Source organism: Anolis carolinensis, unplaced genomic scaffold, assembly GCF_035594765.1.
Source record: "Anolis carolinensis isolate JA03-04 unplaced genomic scaffold, rAnoCar3.1.pri scaffold_11, whole genome shotgun sequence".
NCBI lineage: Eukaryota > Metazoa > Chordata > Lepidosauria > Squamata > Dactyloidae > Anolis > Anolis carolinensis.
The window spans coordinates 18,258,508-18,283,679 of NW_026943822.1; the positions used below are offsets into that span (position 1 = coordinate 18,258,508).

Consider the following 25,172-nt stretch of genomic DNA (forward strand, 5'->3'; position numbering starts at 1 on the left):
ATTGTTGGGCATTTAATACATGTATTATGCTATATCCATAACACCAACACCTTTTTGTCCTTGAGGAACTGGAATAAGGTCATAGTGCCTCTTAGGAATGGGAAGCCTTCATTCACTTAAAAACCTGAAATTCAGGCCCTTCTCCAATAACATGCCAGAACAAGTTTGGATCTGATCATTACTGGAACAGAACGGTTTTGTGTTACTTATTTTACTAAGACCCGGCCAATGAAATCTGAGTGTCATACACTAAAGCTGAGTAAATTTCTTTGGATTTACTGTTTCAGGCATGGGCAAGCTTCTGGCTGTTAGGAATTGTGGGAGTTGAAGTCCAAAACACCTGGAGGGTGCCCGCCATAGATGTGGGCAAACGTAAGGAGAAAATGCTTCTAGAACATGGCCATACAGCCCAGAAAATGCACAACCCAGGGGTTGATATATCTGTTTATATAACACCTCCCAACCAAGGATTGGGGCCCCCAATGGCGCAGTATATTAAACTGCTGAGCTGCCGAACTTGCGGACCAAAAGGTTGGCGGTTTGAATCCAGGGAGCTGAGTGACCGCCCGCTGTTAGCCCCAGCTTCTGCCAACCTAGCAGTTGGAAAACTTGCAAATGTGAGTAGATCAATAGGTACGGCTCCGGTGGGAAGGTAACGACGCTCTATGCCAGTGATGGCCCACCTATGACACGCGTGTCAGCACTGACACGCCTAGCCATTTTTGCTGACACACTGCCGCATGCAGATTGATTGGATGACTAATGTCTTTTGTGGCCAAATGTGGTATGATTTGGTCCAGTGGTTTTGTTGTTTACTCCATGGGAATTATGCACATTACATTTATATATATATATATATATATATATATATATATATATATATATGATATCATTCTATTATTTTTCTATTATTATTGTAGTATATTATTATATTATAGGTACCATAGATTGTTGTACATGGAAATAATGGTAATAAATAGCTTTTGATTTATTAAATACAGTTATATATTACAATTATATATTGTTGTTATTTAAACTATATATATTGTGAAATTATGGGATTTTTCTCGAAGTGACACACCACTCAAGTCATGCTAGGTTTTTTGGTGAATTTTGACACACCAAGTGCAAAAGGTTGCCCATCATTGCTCTATGCAGTCATGCCGGCCACATGGCCTTGGAGGTGTCTACGGACAATGCCGGCTCTTTGGCTTAGAAATGGAGATGTGTCCGACCCTCAGAGTCAGACACGACTGGACTTAACGTCAGGGGAAATCTTTACCTTTAACCAAGGTTTCCTCCAGGCAGGAAGCATCCAGGCTTTGAAGCTGCAAGGCTATTCATTGATAATCAAGCTGTAACATTCAATAGGGGCAGCTTTTCCACCAGCTCTGGATTTTGCCAGATCTCAGAAACAATACCCAGCAAAGAGACGCTAATAGCTCAAGAGACTTTTCAACAAGTTTTGATTTGTTAAGTTGGCAAAGGATGTATTAGACAGGCAGAGGAAGAGGGTCCTTCCACATCTTCTATATATATAAAAATGAGTGATGGCATCACGGCGACCAACAAAACAACAAAACTACAGGCCCCACAACCTCGAAAATTGACAGCACAACCCCTCATCCATGCCTCTAGGTTGATACAACAAAAAGAAAAGAAAAATAAAGTCATAATTAGAGGGAGAGGAATAATTGTTTTTATCCAATTGCTGCCAGTTAGAAGGCTAGGCTCCGCCCACTTGATCTCCTAGCAACCCACTCAGCCCAGGAGACAGACAGAGTTAGGCCTCACTTAGGCCTCTTCCACACTGCCTATAAAATACAGATTATCTGATTTGAACTGGATTATATGGCAGTGTAGACCCTTCCACACAGCTACATAACCCATTTATAATCTGAGATAGGAGCCCCCAGATGGCGTAGTGGACTAAGTGACTTGAAGGTTGGGTTGCTGACCTGAAAGCTGCCAGGTTCGAATCCCACCTGGGGAGAGTGCGGATGAGCTCCCTCTATCAGCTCCAGCTCCATGCGGGGACATGAGAGAAGCCTCCCACAAGGATGGTAAAACATCAAAAACATCCGGGCGTCCCCTGGGCAACGTCCTTGCAGACGGCCAATTCTCTCACTCCAGAAGCAACTTCGGTTGCTACTGACACGAAAAAAAAATCTGAGATGACCACCAATCCCCAAAGTCAGACACGACTGAATTTAATGCCAGGGGAAAACCTTTACCCTTTACCTTAACTACCACCAATTCCTCAATATTTTATTTCCCATACCACCATACTTCGCCACAGCAACGCGTGGCCGGGCATCGCTAGTAGCTATATAATCCAGGATAACAAGGCAGATAATCCACAATCTCGGCTTTGAACTGGATTATCTGAGTCCACACTGTCATATAATCCGGTATAACAAGGTTCTGAATACATCATGAGCAAGCTTTCCCTCAGGAAGCGCCTCTAATAAGGCAAGACAAGGCCTCCCCCCCTCAAACCGCTGCCCCTGTCAATCACAGCCCCCGCGCCACCCCATTGGCCGCCTCCGTTTTGGACCGTTAGACTTTGAGTACGCATCACTTCAATCCCTCCGCGGAAAAAGAGGAGGATTTTTAGATAAAAAAATAGTCCAAAAGACCCGCCTACTTGGGATTCTCGGAACGCGATTGGCGGAGAAGGAGAGAAGGCTCGCGCGCGGAAGGATCCGAGGGGCGGCGCTAACAGGCACCTTGACGGCTCGCCGGCAGGAACGTCCGCTCAGAGAGGTAGAGACTCTCCGAGGGAATTGACGCGTGGAAGCCGGGCAGGTAAGGATGGAGGAGGAAGTAGGCGGGCTAGGGGAAGGAACCTAAGGCCAAAAACAAACCCTGATTTCATATATTTCCCTATTCGCCTCATTTCCCCCTTTTAAAGGGGCCTGAAATAACGGCCCTTTGTGAGGAAGTTGGGCCTTTGGGATGCGGCTCAGGCTCTGAGGCCTAAAAGGATGCAGATCTCTCTCAAGGGCGGGGGGGCGGGGGGCTGTGTGAAGAGAGTGGCCAATCACAGGGCTGCATTTTCCTGCCTCGATGAGTAAGCTCTTTGGGTTGCTATGACTTTTCCGGGCTGTATGGCCATGGTCCAGAAGCATCCTCTCCTGACGTTTCGCCCACAGCTATGGCAGGCATCCTCAGAGGTTGTGAGGTCTGTTGGAAACAAGGCAAGCCGGGTTTATATATCTGTGGAATAATGTCCAGGTTTGAGGCAACTGAGAATGTTGCAGCTGCACAGAGAAGCCATTGAAATCCACAAGCATGTGGAAAATTTCAACAGAAAGGAAGAAACAAGGAAAATGAATAAAATCTGGCGACTAGCATTATAAAACTCTATAAAGTCAGGGCAGTCAATAAAGAGCAACACTAAAAAAACATGGAATTACAGACAGGAAACAGTCAGGACCAGCTAACACCTCCCAAGAAAGGATTCCCCCAGGCTTTGAAGCTGCAAGGCTATTTAGTGCTAATCAAGGTGGCCAATTACAGCATTCATACATGCCCCCAACAGACAAGAGTTCTTTCCTCCACCCTGGACATCATTTCACAGATATATAAACCCCACGTGTCTAGTCTCCAAACAAACCTCACAACCTCTGAGGATGCCTGCCATAGATGTGGGTGAAACGTTAGGAGAGAATGCTTCTGGAACATGGCCCCACAGCCCGGAAAACTCACAGCATCCCAGTGATTGCAACCATTAAAGTCTTTCACAACACAGTAAGTTCCTTTCTCATCAGGAAATCGTGTGGCTTGCAGGTGCGAAAATGGGGCCCATCCTTTAATCTCTTAACTGTGACTCCTCACCCTCACCCACGCTCTCCATTGTCATCCGTTTCCATCTCACCCAGTGGCGCCATGTTAGAAAAACTTGAAAAAAAATCTGTTCCTGGTTTGAAAGCGTTATTTCCTGTTTAATTGTATGGTCCTTGCTTTGAAAGTCGTTGTACTACAGAAACTTCGTTTTTGTGGCAGCCGCAAACTATGTTGAATGGGTTGAGATATTAATTCAACAACTATAGAGCAAAATGTGCTGTAGGACATCCCTCTTGTCAGAGTTGGGTTTTTGTTTTGTTTTTTGCAGATTAATAAACCTTTCCCATGTTTTTATGATAGGACCTTTTTGGAAATGGCATTTATCACCCAGGAACAAAAAATTGTGTTACATAGTGTGATGTAACACTCCCTGGGAACCAACTGAAGAATTTCGGGTGATGGGGAAAGGAGAGAAGGAAAAAGAGGTGTGCACTCTAGTGCAGGCCTAAGCCAGTTTGGGCCCTCCAGATGTTTTGGACTGGTAAGCTGTTAGGAATTGTAGGAGTTGAAGTCCAAAACACCTTGAGGGCCCAAGTTGGCCCAGGCTTGTTCTGTGGCCTTGGTAAAGCCCAATAAGACTTGGATCCAGAGCCATATCCTTCTGTATGAGCCAGTTAGAACTATGCTATCATCTGGACAGTGGACAATCACCACCATCCACTCAAGTCACCACCATCCACTCAAGTAGAGGAACAAAGAAGAGGGTCTTTTTGGTGACTGAAACTCCTTCCCTAGAGATACCATTCTGGTCCTATTTGCCTTTCACATGTGGAGCACGGGAGGCAGGAGTGGGGTGAAGGGGATTTTGTTTGGGTGGAGGGGCAGTTGGGTACTTTTACGTGTATCTTTGAATGTATTTTTAGTATTTTAATTGTCTTGTGCTTGCTATTAGATGTCTTGAGGCCCTATAGCTAGAAAAAGGAAGGATTAAAATAAACAATTAGGCAAACTAGAGTAGGTTCATTGCACCAGTTGTTGAATGGCAAATCAACTTGTAGGTAAGCCCCACAGAGAGAATGGCTGTAGATGAGACTAGCAGTAGAATTATGGGATGGCCTTTTTACGTGCCTCCAGAGCGTCCATGATGGCCACTTTTCCCATCCCCCAGGCATCTCTTTCTTTGCACACCTTCCTCCTCCCCTTTCTCCCCTTTCAAAGCTGCCCTCTGCTGATGGAGAGCGCAGCTGCTCGGTCACTAGTAGGCTGCTTCCTAGGATGAAGAGCTGAGTGTCATATTACATTCTCAGCCATTCCTGGCAGGGCCACTCTCGCAAAGGGCCTGATTTTATGGGTGTTATCAGATTGCACAGCCGAAGAATCAACATCTTTCTATTTCTTTTCCTTCATTTGTGCAGCCCAAGCACACACAGATTTACTTGGAAGTAAGGCATACAGAGTTACAGTGGTGCTTACTCATATGGAAGCATGTAAATGGTTTGCAGGCATGCTCTGGTTTGCTCAGGTAGGATAGTGTTAATGTCCCCTCCCTCCGTAAGGTTTTCCAAATATATTTTTAAACCTTGGCATCTTTTTGGTTTGAGCACTGAGAAGGCAAGACTACTCCTGGGAACACTGGTCAACCATGATAAGGCGTTTTTGTGGGGTGACCTTGACTACTGCAGCAGCTCTGTACAGAGCAAAGATTTCACACTTGTTGGAGTAGGAGCAAACAAATCTTGCAGTAATGTGACTGCCGGCACCTTACGTTGTCATTATGACAGTGCTGGGATGTTTCTTGAGGGAAAATGCTGTTACGTAAATGTAACATTAGCACCGTGTGATTAAATTTCACTTGGATTTTAATTGGGAGGCATGCATTTTTTGTATGTGTAGGGAAGTTGTGAAACCTTTGCTTGCTTACAATTCTGAAGACACAGCATTTCCTGGTTGGCATACCACAAAATAATATTAACTGTTTATACTAAAAGTCTCTATTATGTGTAGTAAGAATTGACCGACTACAAAAATTAGTCTTTATAATAGACACAGAAATTGTAGAGGGAGTACCATATCAAGAGGCCTGATAACAGGAAGACTAGGAAGCTATTTGTAGTAACAGTCTTCTGGTACATCAGAAGCAACTTGTGAATGCAAATTTTCTTCAAATTGTGTAATCCAGAATGTTCTATAATATTGCAAGAGTTCTTGGGTACTTTTTTGGTATACCTCCCCCCCAGGCAACAAAAAATGAGCTAACCTTGTAGTAAGACTTGAGGGAACATAGTCTGGTCATGTAATGTGGGTAATACTAGTTAAATTTGGTGGAAAAAGTGGGCAAGTTAAATGACTTGACTTGAATAAGGAAATTAGCTGTTAGTATCTGCAAGAATGACTGGTAGCAGCCCATTTTTGAGGTCACAATTTACCACTGGTGGTAAGACATTTTGTCATGCCACAGAGGAAATAAGCCATGCAGGTATGATGATGGCCCCTCATATCTGGATGTGAAGTGAAATTGCCTCAGATATGACAAAAACTTACAAAACAAGGAATTACTGATGTTCATAACTAGTATTCACTACAGTCATGTTGCAATTTCCAACTACTGGAATAAGGAAATGACTAAACAAATGGCACATTTAATGAACTATTAAGAAATGTACTGCTTCAGTTTTGTCAGCTACAGAAGCGGGAATTATTTTTTAGAGTGGTTCTATTTTACTCATCACAGAACAGAAAGTACAGGGCCTATTTCTAACTTGCCAAAGCTTTGCCCTAACACATCTAATACTATTTTGTCATCATGTAGAAACGTGTCCATGGGCTGCTTATTAGAAGAGGAAATGCTTGGCAAATTGCATGTAGTGCTATAGGATTAAAATTATCTTTAATTTATGTGGAAGTTCTAAGTTCCTTCTGACATGATATAGATCAGGTGGAACACCTGTAGTGTGTGCTATTTTTTAAATCTGGCTTATGGCAAATGAAGTTGGAGGTCTGATTTCTCCAGCCTAGTGCTTCCAGTTATGTTGCACTAAAGTTTCTTACCCAGTCATATATGGGAAATAGGCATGTTAGCTTGGGAACGTAGTCAAGCCTATCTGGAGGGTATCATCAGGGAATACAGGTGTAGATGCTGGGATAAGGCATCAGATCTTTGCCCTTCTAGAAAGTTAATTAAAAATCTTCCAATTTTTCCTGAAATTGGTTGGGGTTCTGAGATTTATACTGGAAAAGTTGAAATTTTACAGCACCAGAGAAGTCAACCATAAAAAAGAACATCAGAACTGTGAAAGTCAAATTTGTCTTTACTTTCTCCACAGCTAGCATTATAAACTCACCAGAGTTTTTGCAATAATGTTGCTTTTCCTGTTATTCTTAAATTGATGAAGTGCACTCACATTGTATTTTATTGTTAACTGCTATGTTGCAGTAGAAGCAGCAAGATACAATTTAATTCTTTTAAATAAGTTGTAGCTTACAGTTTGTTACATCTTTTTGCATAGTGTAGACTTAATATTTCACATTGCATAAACATCTAATAATGGATTTATACATGTAATACAACTATATTAATAGTACAAACTGAACTGTGCACTATTACAAAATCACTAGGTGATTATTTGTCTTTGTGTATGAGAGACTGAAATATGTGAGAGAAGAATTATCTTAAACGGTATTGTTAATATGATATTGTTTCTGTTTCACTGAAACCTGCAGTTACACAAATAGTCAGATACTACTGTACTATACCGGAATATTTTAGTACGACTGTATCTTACTAAGCTCAGCTCACTGAGCTCAGCTCCATCCAGACGAATGCAGATGCAGACAGGTTGGGCACCCAGCTTTTCCATGATGCCTGTGGCTTGCTGCAGTATGCTGTGCTCCTTGGCACGTAGGATTGCAAACAGGACTGTAATAACAGCCTATTGCCACTATGGTCTCTGTGTGCAGTAAAACCTCAGACAAATAGCGCAACCAATGATGGCATGATAGATGTGCCTCTAAATTTAGCCGAAGGCCTGTTCTCATTCTGTTTGGCTTAATGGCGTAAAAGGGTCATTTAATTCACTCATGATAGGAAGGCAGCTTTGAAAATAATGGTAAAGCTAGTCAACTAATTTTTTTAGAATGTGCTCCAAATTGCTCAAGATTAGGTGGAGACATGTTAAATACATGTTGTATCTGCTGTTTTTTAAAAATACCTGGCATTTTTATATGATGGTTACTCACTTTTTAGCCTGTGAGGTTGCATCAGATAGTAAAATATTTATAGCCATGTTTTATAACACTGGAACCCTTGACCTGGAGTATCTTCCATGCTGTATCTTCTAGTATTCTACTAGCAATTCAAGATAAGGATTAAATTAAATTTTCACGTGACTTTCTTCTGCCATAGTTGTATTGCATTGACCTGCTGTTTTATCTTCTTTTAAAGAGAGATTATGATAAGTGTTATATTATGGACTCAGGTTGAATCTATATTAGAATAATCTCTTTTGGCAATATTTGAGTGTTTACCAGGTGAAGTTTGAGCAGCCAATTGTTCATGTGGCTTTAAATTATTAAAAGTTCAGGCCTATGGTATAGTATAGGGAAAATCTATATTGTGCTCCATGGCATTTATACATGTTTTTTTTTTTTTAAAAAACTTGACTTTCAGGGAATACACTTTTTTAAAGTTGGGAATTTTAAAATTCTGTGGCACATAGGCACATAATTCTACATTGGCCTAGGTTCCTGGATCTTGATCTGGTAGTTTTTAAACCTTTATGAAGATTTTTTTTGTTTTTTATTCTAGCACACTGTAATTCCTTTTCTAAGGTGATGAGAGCTCTAAGGTCAATGGTATTTTAAAGTAATTTTGGTTCCACTGATATTAAACCCTGAGAACATATCTGAAAAAGAAAAGAGCTCTACTCTTGCCGTAAAACATATTTTACTATAAGAATATCTTCTTTAATTGAGTTTTAAAGATGGTTATAATTCAACAGGTTTTTAGAAGATACTTATTTTGTGAGTATAACATTATAGCTGTTTTTTTTTATTGAACGCTACTAAACTGAATAATTGAGAATATGTCAATAGCAAAGGTTCATAACATTTTTGGGGGGGATGACACTCCAGAAAAATGATCATAAATATATAGAGAGTTTTGCATACAGTTGTCTTTCTGCATAGGAATAAATATCCTTCACATAGATAGAATGTAAAAGCAATCTTTACAAAGAATTATTTCTCTCTTGTTTTTTCATGCAAAAATTGCCACTTTCTGAAAAAACTGAAATAAATGCAAATTGTACTAATATTTCAAGGAAAGTTTAATTCTGCTCAAAAGTAAATTTCAAGGAGAAGGATGCCATTGTAAGGCTTGAATAAGAAGTTGAAATTGTGAAGTGGTCTTTGATACAGCAACAGCTATGTCATCTATGACTTACAGTCGGTTTCGATTTTTCCTTTACATGGAAACAAGTGAGGAAAGCCGTGACTCAGAAAGGTATGTAGCAGTAAACAGAATTAGAGGTATGGTACTTTTAATAGAAAAAAACTCAAAAGAACTTTGAAAGTAAATGGAAGTAAATCAGAAAAAAGGTTAGCTAGCAGTTTGGACTCCCGTGAAGGCCATCCATAGACTCTCTACAGGTTCATGCTTAAGAGCCTCTCATATAGGGCACCCTGCTACAAAGGTTTTCAGAATGGTTCACATAATTAAAAAAAGAGTGTAGTACAATATGATGCAAAGATCTACTTAGATTACTGATCATATCTTTTTGCAGAAGGCTTTGTTGAGACCAATATGAGAACCCTCCTGCTTTTACTGTGCTAGAAATACCACTGTGCAATCTCTGCAGCGGTTTTTTCCTCTCTGAATCACTGCTTTTGGGAGACCTCTGTTGTCTGTTATTCATTTGAAAGTGAGTCAGCATCTTAAGAGAAGCTGGAGCAGAAGCTGGGCCTGTAAACTGAAGAACTGAGGAGAGGGAATCCTGCTTGCATTAAATCTTATTTGAATGAATTTAAAGCCCTGCCTGCGAGGGAAACTGCACGTACAGCAGAGGTCCTGACCAGAAAAGGTGGAGCTTCTCTTCCCTGTCAAGCTGTATTTAAGAGCTACTGCCCAAAGCTTAAGCCTGCTTGAAATAACCATATTGAAAAATTGGAGGGGGGTTCTTTTACTGTGCTTAACTGAATTAAGTATCAATCCATAATAGTATGGTAGTTTGTTTGAACACTGTTTAAGTTGAGAATTAGCCCTTTGCTAATCTGGTCCCACTCACATATTTTAATAGTAATAATAACATTTTATTTATACCCCGCCCCATCTCCCAAAAAGGGACTTGGAGCTACTTACAACCATAGAATAAAACATATTAGATAATATAAACAAAATATATAACATATCAAATTAAGATAAAACAAAAAATAAAGCAAAACATCAACCATCAATAAACAAGTATTATATAAAAGCACTTTGAACAACATTAAAAACCCCAGCCATTGCTATTTTAGATTTTAATTGCCACAATGGCAGTGCGGACTGTGGAACAGATGGCAGTTGTACAAAAGCCTCTTTGGCACCTCAAAGAGAATATCTGTAGAATAATGGCAACTTCTAGAATAGTGTTGAAATAGGTCTCCTCATGGTGGGAAATTGCTTACCTAACCTAGCTTGTGGTGCTATTTGTATCAGTTACTTCTAAGGTGGTATGCATGCAGGCTGCCTGCCAAAGTGCAATATTAAGCTTAAGCCTATTTAGTTATTCCAGCTTACCAGGGGCTAGTTTTAAATGTCCATTAACCCATAATTAACTTTTGTAGTGGCAATAATGTGCTTGTCTGAAGTTTATTGTGCAGCTTGATTTTAAAACCGTTAAAATTATATATATATTCTGAAATAAGGAACAGCACCCTCTTAGTTTTGTTGCTCCTTGGCCCGATATGTATCTGTACTGCTTAGTACATAGAAAGTTTCTAAATACAGTGCTGGACAGGGTTGTTGTTTGGGAGAAGCATCTTCTGGCTATTTTAATGAAGTTTGTAGTTCTCTTTCCTGTAAATCCATGGGCAGATTGAATAACTGTTTGCCATGAAGAGCTTCAGTCTGTCACAGGGACATAGAGCCCTTCTGCTGGGCTCAATCATTCTGTGAATTACAGTTGGCTGCTCCATGATCAAGCAGCTTTGTCCTCAGGCTGAAAAACCTACTTGAATCGCCAACTAGGCATAATTGCTAATACACCCTCCCTTGCTCTTTGGTGGGGCACAATGGGTCAAAGATGTGGCATAAACAATATGATTTCACAGGGGTGAAGGGCTGTTGGGCACAGTGTTTTGCTATAATGCAGAATAAGACCTTCTCCTTAGGGTGCATCTACACAGTAGAATTAATGCAGTTTGAAACTACCTTAACTGCCATGGCTCAATGCTATAGGATCCTGGGAGTTGAAATATTACAGGGTCTTTACATGGCCCTTTTTATTCAAAGAGTGCTGGTGCCTTGCCAAACTACAATGCCAGGAATCCCTAACATTAAGCCATGGCATTTAAAATTGTGTCAAACTGCATTAATTGTACAGTGCAGATACTCCCTTAGTATATCACTTCAGTTATGACAAATTGCAATTTACTGTTCACATGTTTCCTGGCACCAAGGGGAGCAGGTATAATTGAGATAAATGGGGAACATGTCTCATCTTCCACCGGGATACTGACTTTCCAAGTTACTTAAATTTAACTATTTTTCTTCCCTTATTTTAGTTTTCAGCCTCCAGCAGCAGCAGCAGCAACAGCAGCAGAAGTCATAGTCCCAAGAGCCCCAGAAGCCATGTCTAAGGAACACGATGCCTTTATCCAGACCCAGCAGCTGCATGCTGCCTTTGCAGACACATTCCTGGAACACATGTGCCGCCTGGACATTGATTCTCCCCCAATCACTGCCAGAAACACTGGCATCATCTGCACAATTGGTATGAGCTACTGATAGAAAAATGATCAAATTATAATGCATTTTAAAGAAAGGTTTCACTTGGAAAAAATAATTCTATTTGTATACTTCTAGTAGCAAAGTGAGATTTGTTACTTTGTTCCATGTTTGAGCAAACACTTATTTACAATAATACAAGTAAAACCTTGATGCATTTGTCAAAACAATAAATAAATTGGATGCTGCAAACTCATCATGCATTCCCATTAAATAAGCACTAAGTTAACCTATCATCCAAAAATGACTATAGTTAGTAACAATGTTTCATGAAGAAAGCTATTATGATGTTTCACCTTATTTTAATTGATACCTCAACCTGGCACAATATAGAGCCCAGAAAGTTCAGGTTTGCTCTTGTTCTTCAAAAATGTACATAACATTTCCCAAAAGCATGCAGAAGATATTTGAATAACCAAGAATAAAAACTGTCTTCTCAGTAGTAGATTCTTAGCTGTAAAGTATTATAGTACTGGAATAGTATCTCTAACATTCAGCTGGACTTACATTCAGTTAGTAGCACTGCTTCCTGTCACCTGGAGGAAATTTGTAGATGCACATTAATGTGTTGCAAAATCTTTTGAATGTCATAGAAGCATTGCAATAAATAAGTAACATATTCATCTCCGTTACATTGATCTTGTGGGGTTAGCAAACTGACATCTGCTAATAAAGCTTTGTTTTGAACTATCTAGGCCCGGCTTCCCGGTCAATTGAAATGCTGAGAGAAATGATTAAATCTGGAATGAATGTTGCCCGTCTCAACTTCTCTCATGGAACTCATGAGGTAAGGGCAGATTTAAACACTACACCTAGGGAAGATTTGAGACAAGGTTGAGTTGAGTTTTCATGTTATGCTTCCATTAGTGTTACTGTTACTAGAGTCATTGAGGAATTGGCCTGTTGTTATAGTCTTCAGATATTTCCTCTATCCTATCTCATAAATAACATGCAGACTATGTGACTATATCTTTGGGTTCATTTTCACTGTAGAATTAATGCAGCTTGACACCACTTTAATGATCCTGGATCAATGCTATAGAATCGTAGGAGTTTGATGAGATAGTGTCACTTGCAGTGGAGACTGAAGATCTTGTAAAACTTCAACTCCTAGGATTCCATAGCATTTCTTAGAAATTCAGAGGATTTTCCTCAGAAATCTCTAGCCTAACCTCTACTATTTTACTACATCTTCCTACTTAATTGTCTTAAAACTATGTTCCCATGCAGTTCCATCATGGAGCAGCTGAAACACTGAAGTCTGCTTTCTAAGGATCGCAGAAGTCAAAACCCTTAGTATTTAAATAAGCAGACCTATGTGAGGCTGGAGTGTAGTTGTTAAGGAAACCACATCTACAAGAAGACCTTGAGTCTTGGAATATGGAACTGTGTGCTTTAGGGTTTGACTTTATGACAGTAAATGTCAGAAGGTAGAATGAAAAAAATATGTGAAGGGTACACAGTGTCCATTTCAGTACTTACTGAAAGTTCAGCTACTAAAGGTCACTTCTCTGTTACAAGATACTTCTGATATTTGCTGGAGTGAGAAATCAAGGTCTTGAAACTGTTAAGCAAATATGCTGTGCTTTATGGGAATGGGATCTAATTTGAAACAAACATTATTTGAAAGCTACTAATTATTGCTTAGATTTCTTGTAGTTGCTGCTTCAGGGTATGTTTGCTGCCTCTCCACAGAGTCATGAGATCTACAAGGAATTAAATAGTTTATGAACAGAAGGTTTTGCTAGTCTGATAAAATATAGTACATACATTTTCCGTAGTTTAAGAATGCATCTATTTTGGAAGCACCCTGTTTATTTAAATGTCATAGTCTTCGAGATCAGGTCACAAGAATTGCAAGTAACATATGTAGTATAGGGCAGCTCCCTTTCTAAAAATAAAGAGGCCTTCTTGATATTGCTGCTGGAATAGTAGCTCCCATTCCCAGCTGTAGGTTTCCTTAAAGGCCACTGAACTTCTTCTGTAGCCTTTGAAAGGTCAGGCAAGCTGCTGTCTGGGCAGGAGTTTTCCTGAGCTTCATCTTGATTCTCAAAATCTTCCCCTCTTAGTCTAGCTTTTTCTCTTTAATCCACTGACCTCTCAACTTGAAAGTTGTGGAACAGCTCTAAAATCAAAAGTAGAGAAAGCTAAGCAGTGACCTATTACATTTATTGTTCACCTACTGAAACAAGAAATTGTAAATCTGTGACTCTCCCAAGCACTGAACCACAGTACTCAACAATTTGGTGCATTGGCCATATTATTTTGAGCCGGTGGAGTTGGCAACCAATGCCATTTGGGAGACTTGAACCTCTGTATTCTGATGGCTTTTCAAAAACTGTTTTAATTAATGTTACCTAAATTTCTGTATGGTAGTGGGATGAAGTGAACTAGTTTCTGTCTAGAAATACCTCTTGTGACATCCTGCTCATTCTGTCACCTTAAAATAGCATCTGTAGTTGCGGTGCTGTAAGTTAACATGTTTATTATGCACACACACAAATATCCCTAACTTGTAGAGACCCTGCTTATTTTCCAGTTTCACCTAAGTGCCACGGTAGCCTCCTATGCTGCTGTCTTGCTTGGGAAAGCCATTTTAGTTGAAGTTGCCCTTAATCATGCCTATAAACTATCTGATGTGTTTGATCAAGATAAGCAAACCGGCCTTTATAGATAACCTTTGAAGCCTAAGTCAACTAATCATGAGAGTGAGCCACCTCTGACTAGAGCCAAAGGCCGCGTCTGTTGTGACCTGGGCCAAGCTAATATTGGCTAGAACTGAGGGCTTGATTACAACACAGTATGTTTTTGCTTGCAGTTATTACTACTCATGCTGCTACTACTAAAATTGAGCAGTAAATAATGAGTTCATAACCAGTTGTCCTTTTTATTATCTAACATTTGAATTTTCTTCCTTAATAGTACCATGCAGGAACAATCAAGAATGTACGAGAAGCTACTGAGAGCTTTGCTTCTGATCCAATTTCATACAGACCTGTTGCTATTGCACTGGATACTAAGGGACCTGAAATCAGAACTGGACTCATCAAGGGAGTAAGCTGTGCTATTCTGTTCTGGTTTCCATTGCTGCATGTAATTTATTACATGCAATTTGTTTAAGGTGTCATTTGTCCCTCTTCTGAATATAGAGGGCCCTTCAGCAATAATAGGCTGTTGAGGTGATAGTGTTGTGATTGTCATATATAGTTTTGTGCAACCTGTTGCATAAAAGGATCTATGGATAGGAATGCAAATTAAAGACGGATGTTCAAAGGAGAAAATGACATTTCTAATTTTAAAAAACCCCACAAAAATGTCATTAGGGAGTAGCTATTCTGTTCTTAACCAAGTTGGGATGACGAACACCTACAAATCCTTGTATGGATCACTTGGGATTAAGTTCTTTTGCTCTGAAAATCAACATTAATGAATAAAGGGAATGTTGAACACTTCTACAGGAAAGTGTCTAGCCTTTTCCTAAAGTAGGAACTTGTACTAAAAGTCCCTTAACATCTGGGATGGATTAGGGGCTTTCTGAACAATATCGGAACCCTGCTGGATTTAAAAGATGTTGCTAGTATTATAGCCTTATTGTAGACCCTCAAACAGTGCCACTAATGCTTTGTTTATGCTTCTAGAGTGGTACAGCAGAAGTGGAGCTCAAGAAGGGTGCAACTCTGAAACTTACTCTGGATAATGCTTTCATGGAGAACTGTGACGAAAATGTCCTGTGGGTGGACTACAAAAATATTACCAAAGTTGTGGAGATTGGCAGCAAAATCTATGTGGATGATGGTCTTATTTCCCTGCAGGTTAAGGAAAAAGGTATGACCTGTAGCCAAGTCTTATAAAGGAATTAACTTATTTGTAACATTAGCTCTTCTTTCAGGGTTGCGATGACCTGAAAAAGGGTGAACAAAATGATTACAACTTCAGTGCTTAAAACATTTGTATGATGGTGGTGTTTGTAATACTAGACTTTTAAATCATGGGTGGGTAAGGTGTGAATCATGCGAAATCTGTATGTGCAGTTCTTGAAATCTCAAGAAAAAACTCACAAAGCTCAATTTGTATAGCTCAATTTGTTACAGTCCTAATTTTTGGATTTCTGTTCAGGTGCTGACTTCCTCATCACAGAAATTGAAAATGGTGGTATGTTAGGCAGCAAGAAGGGTATAAACCTGCCAGGTGCTGCAGTAGACCTTCCAGCTGTTTCTGAAAAGGACATCCAGGATCTGCAATTTGGCGTGGAGCAGGGTGTCGACATGGTGTTTGCATCCTTCATCCGCAAGGCAGCTGATGTTCATGCTGTCAGGAAGGTGCTGGGGGAAAAGGGAAAGAACATCAAGATCATTAGCAAGATTGAAAACCATGAGGGAGTACGCAGGTAATCTGGTCTCAAATATTGCAGTTGAGATAACTTTTATTGATGTTTAGAACCTGTCCATCTATCTGATCAATCTCCTTCTGTATTAGGTCAAATTCCTACAATAGTTTAATTCTGTGTTCTAGCTTCTGCAATAGGATTCCTCTTGAAGGATGGAAATTTTGAATTGGAATACTAAATTGTATTCTTGATTGGTCAGATGCTACTTCTCAGATCTCCCTCTGGGTTGTCTTGTAGCCTTGTCAGGAGTTACTTTCCATTTCCCCTTGTTGAAGCAACAACCTACACCCACAAAAGATTTGTGGATCTTATCCCATGCATCATAAGGAAGAATCCTGTAGTATGTTTAGGTTTACCATGTAATTCTGGCTATGGTTGCTATAAATAAGGATAAGGAAAGTAATTGGTAAATCACTACTGCAATGTTTCAGACTGAATATAAATATTCTTTTTTCTTTCAGATTTGATGAGGTTATGGAGGCTAGTGATGGCATCATGGTAGCTCGTGGTGACCTTGGTATTGAGATTCCTACTGAAAAGGTCTTCCTTGCCCAGAAAATGATGATTGGTCGATGCAACAGAGCTGGCAAGCCAATCATTTGTGCTACTCAGGTATTTAGTAGTAATAATAACTATGATGATTGACAGGTGGACACAAAGCCAGTTGACTCCTCCACATGAAAGCAGGATTCTGTTATCTGGTGAAAAATACTTGCATAATATCGTATGCCAAGAAAGCAGTGTAGGACTTGTTTGAATATACAGATAAACCACAGTTAACAAGGAGATGTGTTCCTCTTCCTTCTGTAATAAGAAATTCAGTTCCTGAGGCAGAAATAAGATAGAAAGAATAAGGATAGGTTTTTAAACCCGTAAATAACAAGATCTGTTTCCAGCAAACTTTTTTCTAAAGAAACTGATCTCTAATGTCAACAAAAGTGGAAGGCCTTCTTTATATAAATTATAAGAATGTAAATCATGTTCTTCAATAATGAATAAGAAATGAAGAAAATACTTATTTCTGCAATTGGAAAGTTTTCATAGTTTAAGAGGTATATTTAGAACTAGAAATTCATTATATGTCTTCACTTTTGATTGTATAAATGTTTGTATGGAGGCCTTCACAAGAAAATACAGAGAATAAGGGCTGTAATGTGCAGTGTAGGGCTAAATTTTGTTGCATTCTTGGCAAGTAAATAATCTGCTCTTCTTTGCATTGAAACACTTTAATTTAAACTTTCTTCAGATGCTGGAGAGCATGATTAAGAAGCCACGCCCAACACGGGCTGAGGGGAGTGATGTGGCTAATGCTGTTTTGGATGGAGCTGACTGTATCATGCTCTCCGGAGAGACCGCCAAAGGAGACTATCCACTGGAGGCTGTTCGGATGCAGCATCTTGTGAGTGAGACCCTTTTATTAGCAAGCCTTATGCCCTATTGCCCCAGAGTCCTTTCTCCAAAGCTCTTACATTTCAAGGGGGTTAGCTTAATAATTTATAACAAGTAGATGCCTTTGCCATGGATTTATATATACTATATGCTATTCTACTATAGTGGTTTCTTGCACAAACTGCATACGGGAAGCCATTGCTTTAAGCAGGCCCTCCAGCTGTTTTGGCCTTCAACTCTCAAAAGCTCTAGCTAGCTTGTTCAATGGCCAGGAATTCTGGGAGCTGAAGTCCAAAACATTTGAAGGGCTGCAGGTTGTACAGGCCTGCTTTAAGTGTTACATATGTATTACCTTTATGGAGAAAATAAAGACTGGAACAGTAGGTTTGGAAACTTCCTTCTTACTGTATACCTCAGATTGTATTTGAGTGGTCCAGCTTTTCTGCATTAGCATTGCCTTTATTTTGAGTCTGCTTCAAATACGGCAAAACTTCTGGAATTCCACCTGAAGTAAAGCCAGATGTGAACCTGAGGTCCTTTATGTTCCTTGTTTTGCTTCACTCTTCATGAATTAAAGATAACTAGTAACCTAGTGATCCTACATTTCTGAAGTTTCATATGTGGTGGAGGGGAGAGAACTTATGATTTGCATTCATTATGTGAGCGAATTAATGTTTGACCAAGTCCTAGCATTGGCTTGTAGTGTGCCTGGTCTGCAGCTGTTTGTTCACTTAAACATTGCTTTATCCCCAACAGTTGGGGACGGTGTTTTAATTTTTTAAAAGTGCATGAGTAACCTTTTTTACATGTTTAAACTGCCAGAATACTCTTTGCTCTGCTTTGGAGTTCTCCAGTTTTTCATTGACAAACTTGATACTGGATACGAAAATTAAAGTACTGATTGTGTTGACAGTCTGCTGTGAATTACAACAGTCTTGATAACCTACTAGTTTGAGAGCTGCAGTTCAGGTTAGCCAGCTTACTGAAAAGATATTCTCAGGTAATGCAATTGTGCTAATACTGCCTCTTTGCTTGGAGTCTGCTCCTTTTATAACTTGGCATCAAATAGATATGAGAAGCAGCTCATATGAGGCATCAGCATGCAAGGATGTTTGGTACAAATTGGGCTGATCACTAACTATCAAAAACCTCCATTTCAGGAAATGATCAAAGAACTTCAGTGACCTTCCATACCTCAATAGCATATTGTCATTTACTTTAAGTTTACTTTACGCTAGTTAAATGATACTCGTGAATTTTACCGTGCCTGTTTAACTGCTGCAGAAAGGTGTTTCATGCAAAAGTGTATTCAGCACAAAGATGAAGTTGATTGTCCTTTTTAGTTTACGTGCCCCTTCCCATTAGCTTTCATTGTGGCACTTGTCACAGCTGTGGCATTGAAAGGACAAATCAGGAAAACTGGAACTCATGACAGATGCGCTTAAAAGCACTGAAAAGACAAGCCAAAGACTCTTCCCCTGCTACTCTTTAAAGCTAAAACATGGAAGAAAAGTTCAAAATATAACCTTTTTAAAAAACATGCGTATTTCTGAAACAACATCATCCCTTCAAAAGGTGGATTTGCAACCTTATTTGAAAATATGCAGGAAGGTTGCAGAAGTATTGGATGCCCGCTGAGAGCATGTGTTTAACAGCCTTGACTTAACAAATCATTCTAAAACCAGCTTGGGCTAATTTTGCTTGATAACACTGTGTTTATTCTAAATATCCTGGTCAATCTAAACAATTGATTTCAAGCACTATATTGTTCCCTGATTTCCCATCATGTTGGACGTATTCTAACATATCCTTCCTTTAAGAAATAGACAGTATTTTGAACATGGAAGGAAAATTCCAATCTTATGCTGTGTGAAAGAATATTCGGTCATTGCAAGCTTTCACTTACAGCTCATAGTAGTAGAGCCCAGAAAGTGGTTTACCAGCACATTTTTGAAGCCTTGAATGTATTGATGTGCAACAATAGCTTATATTCCCAGGTGAGTTTCAGTCACCTTTCATCTCAAGCTCCTAAAAAAACTGCCTGTGCATTCTGTTGACTCTGCTCCTAGAGTAGGCTTCTTGGCTTTCTCCTGTCCTGTTCACTTGCCTAATTCTGCCTCTTGGGATTGAAGAAAGGCAGTATATATCACTTTTTATGTGGGTGTACTATGGAATTTCTTTAGTATAACATTTATGTAAATATCTCCCATCAAATCTTGTCTTGTCTGTTTAGATGTAATAATTCTTGAATTGATAGACCTCTTTGCATGCTTTAAAAATTCTATAGAAGTCTCTACTTTGGCTGATAAGGGTTCGTAAACTGAAAATACCTTACCCTTTTATAGGTTAATATCAAAAGAAATTCTCTTGGTTCAGTTACTTGGTCCTTGGTAAATCACACTTTATGCGCTTGGATTGAATCAGTAATGTTAATATGAGAAAAAAGTACCACCTGAGCCCAGTGTACAGTCCAGATTGATAATGCTTCCTTCAGAGAAGGCTCCTTTTTCTTAATTTTCAGCATTCTGTACATGGGCTATCTGCTAATTCTACTCTCACTTTGTGTTTACATGAATCCTGTACAGCCAAATGAGTGACGAACTTGGTTTCTATTAAAAGATAGAGTGGTGCAGTAAAAGAATCTGTTCAGCGTCTCTTTCTTTAGGGATCAAACCACTGAAGTGTCTGATCAGAAAAAAATAGCCCTAAAATTGGGGCTAGATAGGAAATCCCTTGTGGTCATGATTGAGTTTGCAGTCTGATAGAATTCAGAGATGCCAAGAGAAAACCTAAATCTCCCAACTGTTTTACCAATCTGACTTCTTTTCCCAACTTTCTGTACATGATAAAAATAAATTAAAGTTAAATTAATCCAACTCTGCTTTGTGGTTTATGTGGGTTAGTTTCATAAAGGCCACTAAGCAAGTGTGGATCTTAGAACTGACTGCTGATGATTCTTTTTCTAACATAGACGACAAGATAGTGCACCACCCTACCTTTGACCTTGCATGCACTGCTGACAAGCAATTAACTCTCTTTGCACATTAATTTCATCATCACTCTGGTGTATCTCTTTCCTTTTTGTGTTGCTCCTCTTTTCCTCCTACCCTCTTCCTCCGGCCTACAGATTGCTCGGGAGGCTGAGGCTGCAATCTATCACCGCCAGCTGTTTGAAGAACTTTTCCGCCTCACTGTTAACAACAGGGACCCTCTTGATGCCATTGCTGTAGGCGCTGTGGAGGCCTCTTTTAAGTGCTTAGCTGCAGCTGTGATAGTTTTGACAGAGTCCGGCAGGTAGGGATCAGAGTAAGGCAGACAAGTAAGATCAATAAGATCCTCGCTTCTAAAGTGGTTTAAAAGATTTCTCCAAAAAGCAAGTTGCTGTGTCATAGAATTGGTTCCTGTTTCTAATACAGCACTTTTCTGTAATAAAAGCAAACAGTCTGCCTTCATCTTTCTAGAGCTTGAGGTAGGTGGAAGCAGAGCAAGAGTGACTGGCAGTTGCGCATGGATGAGTGTGAAGACTGCTGGCAGAATGGAGTTGGGGTGACTTTGGCAAATGTTCTGTGTGTCTGCCCACTGAATGGATGCAGTCCAAAGGCACGTGCTAATTTTGCCCCTCTTTTGAGGGTTCCCAACATGTTCTTGGCTGATGTTGCCTCATCAGCAGCACCGTTACATGCTCCTTCGGGCTTGCTTCTCTTTGGGGCTTGACCAGTGTAGGCACTCTGCCGAGTACCGCACCCCACCTTCACTCATGCCACTGGCGATGACTGATGCGGATGTTGTCTTCCGAATGCGTGTTGCTCTTATAGATTGCTCGCGAAGCAGAGGCAGCCATCTTTCACAGGCAATTGTTTGAAGAGCTCCGAAGGCTGGCTCCCCTGAACCGGGATCCTACTGAAGCTGCCGCTGTTGGTGCTGTGGAAGCTTCCTTCAAGTGCTGCAGTGGGGCCATTATCGTTCTCACCAAGTCTGGAAGGTAGGAGGTAGACTGTTCTGGCAGAAGTCACATGGACTTCAGTCCTTCAGGTGGCTGGATAATGCACCAAACTACTGAATGTGACAGTTGAATAATGGGGTCTTATTGTGAGTAAAGGAGAATATTTATTACCAGTGTAAGCTCTTTCTTAATTTTTATCTTAGCTGGAAAGTATATTGTTTGCATATTAAATATGTGTACAATCTCTTTCCAAAGCATCAACATGGCATAAAATTAGTCTAATAGTGAAATATATGCAAGTTATTTGAAACTCATTTAAAAGTATATATGAGCAAGCACACCAGAAGCGACTTGCAGTTTCTCAAGTCGCTCCTGACACACAAAAAAAAGCAAGTTTCTAAAATCTAAATTAGAGCCATAGCTGTATATATAAATGTTACTTGAAAAAACCACACCAAAAATACTCTTTGCTCTCTGTGGAGAAAAAGATATATCATGCAAGGAAGCTATGATTTGAGCAGTTAAAACAAGTAGTGAATTCTAGCCTGTTGACATGCAGTATATACTTCATATAGATGGAAATAAATTCAAAACATGCTGAATTCAAATTTAAGCTGTTGCAGTAGGCATTATTGTTAAAATGAATGACAAATGTGGACCAAAGTATTGGTGGAAAAATGTTGTAGGTGAGAGAGATGCATGCACTAGTAATACTGAATAAGCAGCCATCTCAAAATGCACATGGGTTTTCAGTACAATTAGCTTTACAAAAACAGAAGTTGCAAAGTCTGTGCCCACACAGTGAATGCACTTGAAATTTTATTTGTTTTTTGTATTTGCCATTTATTTGGCTAGTAATGTCTACAGTATTCGAAGCTGGAAGGAATGCTAGGCTTTCACATCAGATTATTTCTTGATACTTAACTGCAAAAACAAGAGATTGTTCAGAAAGTAAGGTGTGCTGTGCAGTTTTTTATTTTTCTAAACTTGTGAAGGAAGCACTTACAGGGTGAAACACGGGGGTAAGAAACTGCTGTCATGCATTGCTCAGTTCCTCCACAGAAAAAAACTTTTGTGAAATTGGAGGAGGTTTAAATTATAATTCAGATATGCTTTAAGCTGTTCTGTGATGTTTCCTTGTAGAGGGTTCCAGCCTGCCAATTTTATGTTGGCCTTTCTGAAGACCTCTGAACTTTTGACAGTCTAATTTAATGCTGGATTTTGTTTCATCGTCCAGTACCCTGCAGCGTCTCCTTGGACTCAGCCTGATGAGAGTCATAGGCGAAATATCTAGAGTGCTACACTTGCCCATTTTTGTGTGAGATTAGCAGTGACATTTTGTAACTCCAGTTACAAGCGGTCTTTTACTTTTGTTCTTCTAGTCAAGGATTCACTGTGGATACTAACACATTCATTGTGTATCCTAACACATAGGCCTGTTGCCTCGGTCTGCTGAGTGAGATGACAGTTGAACCTACCATATGTGTGTTCCTTTTTCTCCCTTCATAGGTCTGCTCACTTGGTATCGAGATACCGCCCCCGTGCTCCCATTATTGCTGTGACCCGTGATGCTCAGACAGCCCGCCAGGCCCACCTCTATCGTGGCATTTTCCCTGTGCTATGCAAGGAGCCAACACACGACTCCTGGGCTGAGGATGTTGATCTACGAGTGAATATGGGCATGGATGTTGGTAGGTTGCTCTCATTGGTTTTGTTTCCTTTTATAACTTACGTAGAAAATGCAATTTGTGTTAGCTATCAGAATGTGAATTAGGAACATGGAGGTGTTTTTATTTCCTATAGTATTCATTACTTTGGTTCATTAGTGCAAATACACCTGATCTGTAGAGTTACAATAGCAGATTATCGGTGGTTTCTATATGTGTCATAGTAATAAGGCTCGGTCCTCACTGTCGTTCGCTTTTTCCCCTTAGGCAAAGCTCGTGGGTTCTTCAAGCCTGGTGACCTGGTCATCGTGCTTACAGGGTGGCGCCCAGGCTCTGGCTACACCAACACCATGCGAGTGGTGCCCGTCCCATAAACACCTGCCCAGCAACCTCATCCCTCTCCTATCTCAAGCACCTTCCCCTTGCATTTAGATCAGCAGTTGCTTGCGATATTGTCCTTGTCTGTAGAGGCTGCCAAACACCACCAAGTGCAGTAACTGGGGGAAGAGATTCTAAATCTTAGAAATACTTGAAATAGTTCTCTGATAAGCAGAACCTTTTTCCTTTCCCCCTCTTCTCAGGCTCCCCTGCCTTATTTGTCGAGAGTCAGCGTAAGATTGTCTAGCATGACAACTAGGGCTGCCCTAGGTCTTTCCTGCCGATCTTTCTGTGGTGCAGAAAAACAGGGCCCCTGGTATGTCTGACTGATATAGAGTGTGCAGGGCTTGCTGTTGTACCTGTCTCGCTTCTCTCACCCAAAGTCCTTTTTTCTTTTCTGTAGATTTATTTGTACTGTTCAGGTCTCTCCCCAAACACTCCACTAGACCATAGCGCTCTAGGTCTTTCAGCATCTCACTAGTTTTGCTGTGGGAATACAGGGGTTATTGGTACGCTTTAACATAAACCATGACACTCAATCACTTGGATATCTAAATGTACACTCCAGTAGGCCGTGATAAAAGACCATACTCACTTGCCCCTTAAAGGTCCAAAATACAAATTCTTTAAATCTTCTTGCTGTACCTCATTGCCAGTATTGTTGGAAGAGGGTAGTGGAAATGAGTGTTGACAAAGTGCTTAGAATCTGTTCCAGTTTTGATAATCACTGAAAGAAGTTAACTGGGACAGAAATTGTACTGGAACTTTGGGGCTGAGGAATACTGTCACCATTGCGATGCACTCCCCACACCTCAAGCTGCTAAGAGTTGCTTGTGCGCCTGTTGCAGTGTTGTGTTTCGTGTTCCAATCTGAGTCTTGTTTCCTGAGAGCACTATCCTCTGTCAATCTGGATAAGTGACCTACTGTAACAGGTTGTAGAGTACAACTGTACATCAATAAAGCAGAGCTCACTCACATATTACTGCCTGTTGTTTTTTTCCCTGGCTTAAAAGGTGCTGCTTCTGTTACTTATGAGCTTTGTAGGTTTTGGGGTGCTCTAGCTTGTGGAAATAACAGCCTCAGTCATTTTCATCACCAGAAAGATGTCTAATGAATGCGCATGTAGGTGATTCTACCCAAAATGACATTTCTCAAGTTTGAAACACTGTTGTAGTTTGCAAGAGACCAAGGACAAACTGTTTTATCTTGGAACTACACAACTTTCAGTTCCAGGAAGAGGAATAGTATTTGTGCCTCAAAAAATGTAAGCCCAAGGAACAAAGATAGCATAGTGGAGAGTGTTTTGTGATTAGTCTTTGGCATTGTCTCAAGTCCATGGAAGTTTTCTTGTTAGTACTTCTTGATTTGCCCACTAGAGGGGGAGCTTTCTTCAGAATTTATGTAGGACGGAGAAATTGAACTCACACAATGCATCATCAAATAAATTTGAATTCAGATGGCGTTAGGAGGAGCAATGGTTTCAGAAGAAAGCATGTTCTATTGGGTGAGCTTCTGGTAGGAATTTGGGCCAACTTTGAATTTATTTCTAGGACATGAGGTGTGCAGGAGGCTAGATGGACCGTGGGGATAACACCTGCTTTTGAAGGATTTTCTCTGGGGAACTCTTAATAAGCA

The 25,172-nt window shown here is 40.1% G+C and overlaps 1 protein-coding gene across 4 annotated transcripts; it reads left to right on the forward strand.

The window, feature by feature from the left end:
- The first annotated feature begins 2,660 nt into the window (after positions 1-2,660).
- Positions 2,661-24,514, forward strand: pkm (pyruvate kinase M1/2). Of its 4 annotated transcripts, none has more exons than XM_008120543.3 (12): positions 2,771-2,808; positions 9,266-9,289; positions 11,551-11,759; positions 12,469-12,560; positions 14,696-14,827; positions 15,412-15,598; positions 15,890-16,160; positions 16,622-16,772; positions 17,407-17,559; positions 20,677-20,843; positions 23,002-23,183; positions 23,427-24,514. In XM_008120543.3, the coding sequence occupies exons 3-12, from the start codon at positions 11,618-11,620 to the stop codon at positions 23,531-23,533; spliced, it is 1,584 nt and encodes a 527-aa protein (XP_008118750.1). In that variant the 5' UTR covers positions 2,771-2,808; positions 9,266-9,289; positions 11,551-11,617; the 3' UTR covers positions 23,534-24,514. The 4 variants fall into 4 exon arrangements, with proteins under 4 accessions (XP_003227407.1, XP_008118750.1, XP_008118748.1 ...); XM_008120541.3 differs by lacking the exon at positions 2,771-2,808 and adding an exon at positions 5,417-5,508; XM_062963364.1 differs by lacking the exons at positions 2,771-2,808; positions 20,677-20,843 and adding exons at positions 5,417-5,508; positions 21,365-21,531.
- Positions 24,515-25,172: the final 658 nt, after the last annotated feature.